Genomic DNA, 13,402 nt, shown 5'->3' with positions numbered 1-13,402 from the left:
ATGGAACTGCCAGAGGAGGTAGTTAAGGCAGGTACAATAGCAACATTTGAAAGATATTTATGCAGGTACATGGATAAGAAAGGTCCAGAGGGATATGGCCAAATGGAACTTAAATGAGGCATCTTGATCACCATGGATAAAGTGGACCAAGAGTCTGTTTCCGTGCTGTATCAATATGACTATAATAAATTCTATGCAGTGAATGCTTGAACTGTCCAATGCAGCAGCTGTGTTAATCAAGCTGGTGGCAGTTACATGTGGACCTATAACAAATAACTTTCACATGGCATGATACTAAGCCATCTAATTTTCTTCAGAATGTCACTATAAATGACACCAAACATTGAAGGTGCTGGCAGTACAGCTAAATCTCCTACTGAACGCAGTTATTCTTCCCACAAAAAGCACTGGCTGGCGATTAGCAACACAAAACAAAATTTTGCACAAAAATAAAAATCCCAGTTAGTTGCAACAGTGCTGCGAGTGTATTTAATTGCATATCTCCAAATAGTCTGCATTCTGCCTAGAGAGCAATGTTATTATATGCAGCCATTTATGGGTCCCATTTAGAAGGAGAGAGACACATTTTGGAGGAATAGCAGAGAACTGATGAGCAGAACTTTTCTTCACTCAGATTTCTTGCCTTAATGGATCTGTGCCAGGTTCAGAAAGGAATGGAGGCTAACAATTCAGTGCACGCAGTACCAAGGGAAACCTGCACTGTCAGAGATGCTATCCTCACATTAAATTGTGGCACCATTCACATTCTTAGGTGCCCACTGAATTTTGCAGTGCACTATTTCAAACCAGTGCAGAGAAGGTTTGCATAAATATTTATCCTTCAATCAGCTTTCAGTAAAATTGATTATCTGTTCAGTATCGCTAGCGATTTTTACCACCATGATTAAGTCAGTAATTACATTACCAACGTTCATGGCATTGGATGCAAAGTTTATGCCAGATTCAAGTTCCTTCCTCTCATTCCCCACAAACCAAGTTAAAAAAAATTCAAATTTCTGGTTTGCTCAAGATTCCAGCATCTACAGTCTCTTATGTCTTAAACATTTACTTTTTCTTTCCACAGCTGTTGCCTGATTTTTAGTGGTTCCAGCATTCCAGATTTCCAGCATTTGAAGTAAATTGATTTTCCTTTGCCATGACTTGTGAAACCATTCAAGGAGCTGTGCAAAACAAATCCTGTAATAGGAGGTCTAAGTCGTATTTTCCCTACATAGGATTCCAACATAGAAGCTCACCACTTCCTGCTGACACGTTGAGTTCTTGTTACATTCTTAACCTATGCAGACATGTTCACTGAGCTTATTCTGCATGAAAATAGCTGTTGCTGTTTAAGTCACACATCAAGGCCATTATGAGTCAGATAAATGCAGGCAAGATACAGGCATTTAGGCTTGCCACCCCCACACACTATATGTTCAAGCCAACACTACATGTAAGCAGCCAATAATCACTAACAATCTTCATGTTTCCTCTTGAAAATTCAGTGAAACAAAGGACAAAACACATAGTCTGGTTTGAACATAGTTAAAGTAGAAAAGCATGTTCATCAATTCATTCAGACAAATTTCCCCTTGACTTCAATTTTTTTTGTTTCAAAAGCTTTTTGAAAGGTTGCTGTGGGAAATGATGCTGCAGTTATTCTTGTGCCAATGGTTTGGTGACAGCCGGGGGTATGCGTGAGGAACTGACAGCAACTCAAAGGGCTCCTCCATTAAACAGTACAAAGCCATTGTGGCCTCCTCCCTTTATTCCCAGTATTATTAAACCCAGTCTTCAGCTCATTTGATTCATTACGCCCACGTTCAAGAAATGGCTATTAGCACTGAATTCAGCAAAGACTGTGGGACAACATACCAACCCACTAACTAAACATGTATGCTTCTTAGTAGTGAGCTAAACTTGCATTCCAACTACTCCAACACGGTTACTACACTGGCATCAGACTGGAATTATGAAAAGTTGCCACAGTTGCCCTTTCCACTGAAAGAACAAATCAAAGCCAGTCAGCAAAATTATCAAAGTTATCATCAGGTAGTGCAAAGACATACATGCTCAGTGCAGTTTTGCCCAGACTGCTGACCCCAGATCTCATTGTACCTTTGTCCCAACGTCAAGTCAACTTTGTCACATGTACGTACAAGATGTACAGTGAAATGAAAGTGGCAATGCCTGCACAATTGTGCAAAACAACAGAACAGAACCAATATTTCCATTTTTTTAAAAGACACAACAGTAAATTAGTCCCTGGTGAGATTAGAGTTTACAGTCCTAATGGCCTGTGGGAAGAGACTCCGTCTCATCCTCTCTGTTTTTGCAGGGTGACAGCGGAGGCGCTTGGCTGACCGTAGCAGCTGGAACTGTCCATTGCTGGGGTGGTAGGGGTCCTTCATTATCTTGCTGGCTCTGGATCTGCACCTCCTGGTGTATAGGTCCTGCAGGGAGGCGAGTGTAGTTCCCATGGTGCATTCAGCCAAACACACTACTCTCTGCAGAGCCTTCCTGTCCTGGGCAGAGCTGTTGCCAAACCAGATCCCATTGGTATGAGAATGGTTAAGTACTGCAGTTGTTTTTCAGTCACTTCTGCTAACTCAATTCTCATTCCACTCACATTGATGTTCCCACAAATTCAGAACTTCTTGTAAATCTTTATCATCTTCTATAATTCTATTAAATGTAACTATGTCATAATTAATATGGAATATCAGTGGAAGAACATTATATTTCCCTATCTTAATTCCAGAATTACACCATTCCCTCGCGTATGATTTGTTTACAAACAAGCTAAAAAAAAGTGAATGCAATTTAGGAATTCATTGACCTCATAAATATTCTGTGCTTTTCTGTTTGTCAGCGCCAAACCACAAAACCACATTTCATGAGTCTTCTAACATACTATCCCCCTCACACCAGTGATGATTTCTGATAACAAAACTGCCACCCATCTCATATCTCCCCCCCCCTTGATCTTGTCTGGAAAACAGAAGAAACCAAACTCAGATTGAATGACTGTTTTAGCAAAACAAGGGTAATCCTGGGCTCCGAGTTGCCTGTCACTTTAATTCTCCATCCGACACCCACAATGACCTCTACCTTTGGCCACCTGCACTGCTCCAACAAGGTACAACTTAATAGCATCTCATCCTTCAACTAAGCTCATTAGAGGTCTCAAGATTCACCATGCAATTTAGCCTTTTCAGCCCCCGTTAAACCAACCAGTTCTAATGAAAGGTCATCAATATTGTCACAGTAACTTCATTTTTGTTCTCTTCAGCTTTTTTTAATCCTTTGAAAAAATAACAACATATATTGATGAGAGCTGGGTGTAAATGCAATTTACATGCATTTCAACACGTCATGAGAGACTAGTTCAATAGGTTAAGGCCCATGGGATCTGGGGCAAGTTGGCAAACTGGATCAGAAATCGGCGACATAAGAGACAGAGCATAATGGTAGAGGGTTGTATTTGCAATTGGATACCGGTGACTAGTGGTGCCCTACAAGGATCAGTACTGTGGCCCTTGTTGTTGTGGATGGAGGAGGCAAATTAAGTAAGTTTAGGGTTGACACAGAGATTGGCAGAGTAGGTGAAGATGTAGAAGATAACTTCGGCGACAGAGGGATATTGATGTTTATGTAAAATGGGGTGAAATATAGAGGGGAGAATTAATCCAAATAAATGTGAGGTGATACATTTCGAGAACACTAATAAGGCTCAGCCAAATTAGAAAGTGGCAACGGAGATATACAACAAGGCTAGGAAGGCAGGCAGGATACTGCCCTAATTGCTTGGGGCATAAATGCAGAAGGAGAGAGATTATGCTTGAACGTTATTAAACCTTAGATGAAGAAACACTGCATGCAGTCTGGTCAGAACAGTAAGGATGTGATAGCTCTGGAGAGGGTGCGCAGGGACTTCAACAGAATGTTGCTTGAGATGGGGCATTTCCGTTATGAGGAAAGATTAGAGAAGCTAGGGCTTTTCTCCCTGGAGCATAGGAGGTTAAGGGGAACATGATTGAGGTAAATCAAATTATGAGGGGTAAATAGTGTAAAGGAGATGTGCAGAGAAAGTGTATTTTTAAAAACACAGGGAGGTAAGTGCTTGGAATGTACCGTGGAGTGTTGGTTGTGGCAGATACGATAGTAGCCTTTAAGAGACTTATGGATAGGCACATGGATATGCAGGGAAAGGAGGGATATGGATTATGTGCAAACAAATAAGAGTTGGTCCTGGCATCATGTTCAGCACAGAGATTGTGGGCCAAAGGGCCTGTTTTGGGGACATACTGTTCTAATGTAGAAAAGTTTTAAATTTAATTTTTATAGTGGTAAATGAGAGTTACTCAGCAATGGTGACAAATTCTGGTATTTTGACTATAGAACAGGAATGTGCAATAATCATCTCTCCTGCCCAAGAAAATGTCATGAAAAGCTGGTGTGGAGCTGGAGAGCTTTCAGTTTAAATTTGAACATGCAACTTTTTTTTCCAATATATGCTCTTACTGGAGTGTATTTTTGATTTTTTTTTAATACATACAAATAACTAGAATCCACCCAATTAAAAGGGAAAATAAGCAAATAATTTGGCTTAATTTCAAAAATTAAACAGAGCAAGGTTTGAAGTTGGTTGATTTTGTTGAATTGCCAAGCAAGAATACTGGGTCAGATCTTGGTCCAATTCATTGGGAAACATGTCAGGTCTTTGGCAAGGACGCAAATGAAAATCACAATGCTTCCAGTAATGAGAGATTCCAATTCCACAGTGAAAGAAAAAAAAGCTTGGATTATCCCAACTTCAGCCAAAAAGCAATTTCCCCTGACAGGAACCGTAACAAGAGGGCACGGAATGTCAAAATTACTTTTATTTTTACCCAAGGTGCACAGTTTGATGGCATTATCCTCTAGTCTACAGCACAGAAACAGGCCATCCTGTCAAATGATCTGGGGCAGAGCCTATTTATGACTGAAGCCCCTTCCGCCCACTCATCACCAGATTCAATGCTAACAATGCTAAGGGATGCAGAAATGCAGAGAGTCATACATTTGTTATCGGCACCACACTTCAAAGCAACTTACTTTTCTCCCCTCCTTCATTCCAATTACAAACATTAAATAAAAACAATTTTAACCAATACTGTCCTCTTCAAATTTTACCACCCTTTATTCCCCAGGAGCATCCAAATCCCACATGGAAACCACAGACAAAACCAATGTCGCTCATCATAACTTCCTGAGTATGTTTGGGTGACTACAACTCTTCAAATTCGTTACTCTCCAAGTCTAGAGAGAAAGCAGCAAAACAATGTGCTGGAGGATCTCAACGGGTTAGACAGCATCTGTAGAGGGAGTGGATAAGTGATGCGTCAGGTCAGGACAGTTCCTCAGATTCTTGACCCAAAATGTCACCTGTCTATTCCCTCCCCAGCTGCTGCCTGACCCATTCAGTCCCTCCAGAACCAGTGTTTTATTCATAGTTCCAACATCTGCAGTTTCTTGTGTCTCTGCACTGACCCAAAACATCACCTATCCATTCCCTCTACAGATATTAGAGGCCAACCTGTCATCTAATTTTTTAGCCATACCTTTAACTAAGAGCCAGTGAAAACAAAGCAAATGGGAAGAAGATTGATCTGATTAATCTTGTCCCTCCTTAAAACTCAACAACACCAAAGCCTTTCCCTCCCTCAGATTAGTCAATTTGACACGTCCGAGTCTGTTGGAGGATTTAACATGTCCAAGTTTGTTGGAGTGCCAAGTTACACCCTTCATTGATCCAGCTGCTGTACAATTTGATATCCATACAGATCTGGAGTTGATTAATGTAACATTGCCAGTTTTCAGGGTCACACAGACTGACGTCTTGGGATGCAATGTTCTGTGGTTAAATGCACTTACTGAACACAAATGTCAGTGAGCTGTATAAACAAAGATACAGACACAGATAAATGATAATCGAGCCGCATGCCTACTCAACTGCTCTTTAAGTGTGCGAAAAATAAATAAATGTTAGCTCACTAAACAGTTGACATTGAACCACAAGAGAATATTACAGCTAAACAATCATTCCCTGGTGTCCTAAATTCGTGTAAACATTAAAGTTTCTGCCAGTTTGTTTGCAGGCCACTTGAATACTGTACCAGAACACATGTGTGCTGAGACACACTGTTTCAAAATTAATCTTTTAACTTCCTTTTCCAGGTTAACGGAGGGCTAATGAGTTTCCAGTGTGTTCCAACAACACAGACCAAACATGTACATTTTCTTCTTCCTTACATGAAAACCCAGCAGCAGAGGAGGAGAATGCATCCTTCGCTGCTCAACTTAACTCCCTATAACAAGGCCACAGATCGGAAACGCCTCGCCGGCCTTGCCTCCCCTTCCTGCCGCCGACACTCTCACGCGGGGCCGAGGTCCCGTTCTGGGCCTTGTCATAAAAAGTAAGTAATGGGAGAGAGGGAAGCGAACAAACGCATATTACATTAAACACACAACAAAAGTCACATTGGCACGTGTGAGAAGGCTTTCCTTTTTAAATGCAAAGACGATTTTACGCAGAATGCCCCGAGACAGCGAATCGGGCAAAATGTCCCCAAAGTTTTTGGAACAATTACGACGGTGAAGACAACATTTTCCTCAAGTTCCTGAAACGCTGAAGGAGGTGGAATGGAAGTAAAGGTGACGAGCTTTGTGGTGATGATTGTGATATATTCTACTACTTACACAGCATGTCTGGCCGCAGGTGACCACAGCTCCAAACCTCTCCTCCACTATAACTTTTGTTCCCCTCTGTGGAGTATTTCGCCGCCCGCAGTCACTGGGACATTGCGCTTGTGCCCGGGGACATCCCGGAGCCGGGCCTCGGCGCCGAGTGGGGAGCGGTGGCCGAGCAGGCAGCTCCATCCATGGTGACCCCCCCTGCGGTCACGGTCCTGCCGCCGCCGCCGCCGTCCACGGATGAACTTCCCCGGGTTGAGTGGGAGCAACTAAAGACCGTGTACAATGGCTCCACAACACAACGCAACCCCGCTACTCACAGCTTTATTGTTAACTTGCAGCGTCACTCTGTGCAATGCTAAAGGATGATTGTTTCAAACTTAGTTCTGGTTTGCTTTGTGAAACTTTTATTCTGGAGCAATCGTGCCATCTGCCGTCTGCACAACTTCCAGCTTATAACCCAACATCGAATTTTAAATACCATCCTCCTGCCCCTCGTTTTTTCCTCCGCTTACTTCCCCGGTGCGCACCCATTTCTCCCACTATCTTTTCCCTCTTTCCAACCACCCTTTGCTCCAGCTCCTCTATAATCTTTGCTTTGCACCCCCTTTCCACTCACCTTTTCCAGCCCCTACTTACTCTCTCTATCACTGCCTTCTCCAGCAACATCCCTCCCTCTGGCTTTACATTTCATGATTCTTCTCTCCTGATCTGACACCCTCTCAGATAAAGAGAGGAGGAGAAAAATGTTTCATCTTTAGCCTTTGTGTTTGTCCCGTCTGCCAATCACCTCCTCGCCAACATCCACCTATCACTTGCTTGTCCTTATCCTGCCCTCACTCCTATTTTAAGGTTTTCAAGTTTCAAGTCACTGCAATCAATCTGAAGAGTCCCCATTGAATAGAATAGAATAGAATAGTTTCTTTATTGTCATTGTAACATGAACCATGTACAACAAAATTAAAAAAATGTCAGCCAGTCAGTGCACCATTCAAACATTTCTAAAAGCTAACGATACATACAAGATAAAATATTAAAGATTCATCTAAAATAAATATCACGAAAATTTGTGTTAAACACCCAATCCTCCATCCTTCTGCCGATTTCACAGTCCTCCCAACATCCACCTTGGCGGCTACATTTAGTGCTTTTATGTGGGGTAAAAACTGTTTTTAGTCTGCCCTCACTCCTTGTTCTGTACACTGACGGCAACAGTTTGTCCGGGGTGGGAAATGTTTCAACTCTGGGACTTTTTGGTGCAATCAATCTGAAGTCCTCCAAGTCCCGACAATCATCCGAAATGGCCCGCTCGCTTTCCTCTGAGCCGCTGTGCAGCTGGTGTACCACACGCATACACAGTATGTTAGTATGCTCTCAAAGGAGCACTGATAAAAGGACATCCGAAACATCGCTTGTCCATTCCCTCCCCAGATGCTGCCTGACTTGCTGAGTTTCTCCAATGCTTTGTGTCTTTCTCAAGATTCTAGCATCTGCAGTTTCCTGGGTTCCTGTTTTATTCTGTCTGTCATAGGCGGCACTGATGTAATTACATTATTTTCATACAGAACGATGGCCAGAAGTTTATCTTTATTTTATCAATAGATCTGATCGATGTAAAATAATGCAGCTGTTTATGTGTATCTTCCCCCAACAGATTCGACGAGATATTTTAAGGGACATTGGCAACTCGCTTCAACAAAAAAAAACATCCTCTTGTGGATGCTCAAAGAATTTGCATTTTTATATTCATTATTAAAATTATGCCTTACCTGCACTGCATATTGCTGGAATGTGGTAACAGTACCGCGATACCAGTATCAAGTTAGAAGGCTCATCAAGTTATAAGCCTCTTGTGTTAGTTGGCTGATATCCCTGAGAATCAACATGGGACACTAAAGAAATGAAAGTAAATGCTAAATATCCAAATTGTGTTCTGGCACTGTGGGGTGAGTGGGCTACAAATGCTGGAGAATTGATTGGGTCCAGAATTTGCTGGGAAAATAATAAGTCATTTAGTATTTGTACAGCATTCATAGAATTGTACAGTGTAGAAGCTGGCCCTGTCCGCCCACCTCGTCCAGCCCTATCTAGGCTAAGCCTGTAATAGTCTCATATCCCTGTACGCCTTTCCTATTGAAGTACTTTCCCAAATGCCTTTTAAGCGTTGTAATTGTATCTGCCTCCACCACCCTAACTGCCAGCTAATTCCTGATAACAACCACCCTCTATGTGAAAAAAACATACCCTCCTTTAAATTTCTCCACTCTCATCTTAAACCCATACTCTAGTTCTAGACTCCCTGCCCTGGAATAAAGATTTCAGCTGTCCTATCTTTGCTTTACATAAGTTCAAATAAAGATTGCAAGGATTTATGACATGGCAATGAGCTACGAGCAGGAGGCAGAAAAGACTGCAGACGCTGGCATCTTCAGCAAAAGAAAGGGGAGCTACTGGAGGAACAGCAGGTCAAGCAGCATCTGTGAAGGGAAATGGACAGTCCATATACTCTTCATCTGGTCTCCTTTTTGTCTGCTACAGGAAAAATCATCTCCAGGGTCCTCCTTACCTGCGTCCTCTTGCGGTAGCCAAAGAGATGCTCCTTGAGTTTTACATGGATTCCGTCAACCCAAGGGCACAACACACATGATCTTAACTGCATGACTGCAGAAATGCAGAGAGCAGGACCAACCACTCTATTTGGCCTTTTTGAAACTCATTAAAATATTTGAATCCTCCAAACTGGAGATAAAGTGGGGAGCTTTCTATTTCAGCTGTTCAGAGAAATTCATCTCTCTATTACATTTGCTTCAACTGACATAAAGCACAATTTTAATAATCAGGTCTCCAACAGAGCCAATAACACTGTAGACTGATATCAAACAAAGCTATGTCAATGCCCCGGCACATGTTTCAGTCATTTGCAACCATAATTATGCACATCACCTCGACAAACTTTCAACTGGATAGGAGCTAATCTTCACAACTGGTAAGAATTCAAGCCAAGGTGACGAAATATCAGAACTAATGTCTCCTGAACCTCAGTATAAAAGTGTAAGCATACCTTTAGAGATGAGTATCCCGTGGTATACAATTTTAGTACCATTTTGGTACAATGACTTAGTTGCAAATAATTACATTTTTATCCTTCTTTACAGTAACAGGTCTTATTGACAGCTACATTGACAATCATTAGCGAATTAGTCAGCCAGAAAATATTTATAGTTCATTATAGTTCATTTCCGCTGTTTCTTATAATAAAAAATAATTTGTTTCCTTATGTAAATCAAAAAAGGACTGAAGGGATGATTAGATTGGCTTATTATTAGAATAGTTGTGCTTGATATGTTCCAAGGAAGTGAAGACTCCTTTCCTCCTTCTTTCCAATTTCCCTAGTGGTTTTGGAGTTGATCAATAATTGCAGCAAGGAAGATAGTGCAGAAAGGAAGGAATTGTTGCCTTTATTGTTTTGATCTGGCCATAGGAGGGTGCTCAAGGACAACAGTTCCTTGTATTTACATACGAATACAGCAAAACCGAGCACTGCACAAAGAACCAAGGAAGAGAGCAAACAATGAAGAGAATGTGGAGGTTGAGTAGCATGAGAATCCATCATCGTTTGGTCAATAAGAGAAAGCTTCAACATGAGGCTTGAAGCTCATGTTGAAGCCCAGGACAGAAAGGTCGGATTCGGAATGGGAGGGGGAGTTGAAGTGCTGGCCCACCGGGAGATCAGGTTGGTTAGTGCGAACCGAGCGGAGACGCTCTTTGGTCTCTCTCGCATTCCCCGAGCGAGATGCCGGTCGGGGAATGTTGCCGACTGGCCCGCTGCAGACTGCAGGAGTTTATGCTGAGGGACACACTGAAGCTTGGAGCAGCCAACGCCAAGGCTCGGTGGGGGAGGACCACAGTCTAGGGTCCTTCCGCTGCTGGACATAGGGGGTAGGGTAGGGTGGAGATTCCCCTCCAAATAAGGGATGGGATTCCACGCCAGTGGGCCACATGAGTGGCAAGAGTGTGGGGTCAAATTGTGATTTGGGGAAACTGTATTGTATGTATGTATAGTTCCGAGAATGTTGGATGGAGTTTTGTAAGGATTATGCATTGTATATATTTATTTCTCAAATAAAGTCTATTTTGAAATAAAGTTAATAAAAGAACGGAGCGGAGGTGTTGGTCAAAGCGATCGCCAAGCCTACGCTTGGTCTCAGCGATATAGAGCAGCTGACACCTAGAGCAGTGGATGCAATAGATGAGGTTGGAGGAGGTGCAGGTAAACCTCTGCCTCACCTGGAAAGACTACTTGGGTACTTGAGGTAAGGCGACAAGTGTAGCATTTCCTGCGGTTGCAAGGGAAAGTACCAGGAGGGGGTGGTTTGGGTGGGAAGGGACGAATTGACCAGGGAGTTATGGAGCAGTCTCTGCGGAAAGCCGAAAGGGGAGGAGATGAGAAGATGTGGCCAGTGGTGGGATCCCGTTGGAGGTGGCGAAAATGTCAGAGGATTATCTGTTGTATGTGAACTTGTTTTCCCAATGTTCTCCATAGACCACAATTCTAGCCCATTAGTTATTAGCTGTCCAGATTTTGTGGCAATATTTACAAATTTGCTCAGAAATAACACCAGCTTTCTTTTGGTGTAATAAAACAAATCTGCATGAATATAGTAACGTTCACAGCCTCTGGGGGTCCTAAAGTGCTCCATGACTAATGAAGTACTTTTGAAATGAAGTAATTGTTGTACAATGGGGAAAGTTGCATTAATAGCGAAAAACATTCTTTAGAACCAGAGCTAAATGGACTTCATTAATTGATAAGGGAATTTTACATCATAACATTGGATTTTTATGGAATATTTAATCAGCAGTGAAAAATATTCTTTGATATTGCAGCTGAGCTCAATTACTCTGAAGCAATTTGTGCCGTTTTATTACTAGTTAGAGTCATAGAGTAATAGAGCTGTACTGCACAGAAACAGGCCCTTTGGCCCATCTTGTCCATAATGACCACATTGGCATATTGGGCTACTCCCGTTTGCCTGCAATTAGCCTATATCCCCCAAAACCTTTTGAAACCATAAATCTATTCAAATGTTTTTTAAACCTCATAATTGTATCCACTTCTATAGGTTCCTCTGGCAATGTATTCCATATGTGGGCTGAGTGAAAAAATCTGCCTCTGTGATACCTGTTAAATCACTCTCCTCTTACCTTAAGTGCATGCCCTTTGGTTTGAGAATACTGTGTGAGTGTTTACTTTATAAACATATTGCATGATCTTTTACACCTCAATAAGGTCATCCTTCAGCCTCCTACACGCCAAAGAAAAAGTTCCAACCCATCCAACCTCTCCCAATACCTCAAGCCTGCGAGTGCAGGCCAATTAAACTACAAACACACATGCTTTGGGATACGTGTGGAAACCAGAACACCCAGAGGAAACCCACATGGTCACATGATGGAGAACATGCAAACACCACGCAGGCAGGAGGAGGTCTGGATCAAACCTGGGTCTCTGGCACTCTGCCCACACTGGATTTCTAAATATTGAAGTTTGCGTTCAACTGCGCCCATGGTGGAGCTGGGTACAGATGCTGCAGCAAACTACACTCCAGGACTCCAAAGGTAGTTCCTCAGCCGTAAAGCAAGTAGGAAAGCCATACAATGTAGACGTAAGGAACTGCATATTGAGGTTTACAAAAAAAAAAGACACAAGGAGTTGAAGTAATTGATCTCCAGATGCTACCTAAACCATTAAGTTACTCCAGCACTATATGAAAGCCATAACACTGATAACTATCCTTCTACTGTGGCTCAATAAAATATAACTTTATGGATTATAAACCATCTTTCTTACATTTTCTGCTCCTTGGCCAATGTGTGCGGTTTGATAATGTGAGTGTGCCTGCTGGCAATCCTTATACCCAAATCCTTTTCTCTTGATCCCCCAATAAATCTCTACGTGGAAAATCTTCAGCTTGCATTTCAGAGTAAGAGTTAATAGACAGTTGAAATTTACACAATAGACCTAACTATGAAAATTAAATTGACATTTTTAAAATACAAATTGTTAATACCTATCAAGTTCTGGAGTACAACAGAGCCTCTTAGGAAGTTTTATTGCATTGGAAAAGCAGCATAACAAAAACAAAAATGTCAATTTGGAGCAGCACAGTGATACAGCTGGTAGAACTCCTCCCTCACAGCACCAGAGACCCGGGTTCGAACCTGACCTCGGGTACTGTCTGTATAGAGTTTGCATGTTCTCCCTATGACTGCATTGATTTTTCTCAGGACCTCCAGTTTCCTCCCACACCCAGCAACGTACGTGTTTATGAGCTAATCGGTCTCTGAAAAAATTCCCCCTGTTGTGTAGGGAGTGGATGAGGAAGTGGGATAACATAGAACTATTTTGAATGGGTGATCGATGGTTGGTATGGACCCGGAGGGCTGAAGGGCCTGTTTCCATGTTGTATCTCTGAACTGACCTAAATTGTTTTTCAACTCGAGTCTGAACAGGTTTTGTACTTTAATGGAACTTTTGGTGTTTTGCTTTAGTGAAGCTTCATTTATTGTGTCCAGAAGCTGGGCACAATTATTGTTTTTTTGTGGCAGTCATAGATTAGTGCAGAGTTCTCAGGTTCTGCATGATGATAATCAATTGAACAGGAGG

At 42.1% G+C, this 13,402-nt stretch overlaps 1 protein-coding gene across 3 annotated transcripts in view; it reads right to left on the bottom strand.

Annotated features, from left to right (window-relative positions):
* Positions 1-7,373, bottom strand: part of LOC129712021 (G-protein-signaling modulator 1-like) — a 139,982-nt gene extending 132,609 nt beyond the window's left edge. For 2 of the 3 annotated variants that reach the window (XM_055660149.1, XM_055660146.1), the window contains exon 1: positions 6,742-7,212. Coding sequence is in view for 1 of the 3 variants with exons in the window: in XM_055660146.1 (XP_055516121.1) it covers positions 6,742-6,748 (7 nt within the window). In the remaining 2 variants the exon portion in view is untranslated. Of the gene's footprint in view, positions 1-6,741; positions 7,213-7,354 lie in introns of those variants that run through there. The other variant, XM_055660147.1, reaches the window with a different exon arrangement.
* Positions 7,374-13,402: the final 6,029 nt, after the last annotated feature.

The sequence above is a fragment of the Leucoraja erinacea genome, chromosome 31, assembly GCF_028641065.1.
Source record: "Leucoraja erinacea ecotype New England chromosome 31, Leri_hhj_1, whole genome shotgun sequence".
Lineage (NCBI taxonomy): Eukaryota > Metazoa > Chordata > Chondrichthyes > Rajiformes > Rajidae > Leucoraja > Leucoraja erinaceus.
This window is presented reverse-complemented; position numbering and strand designations above follow the sequence as displayed.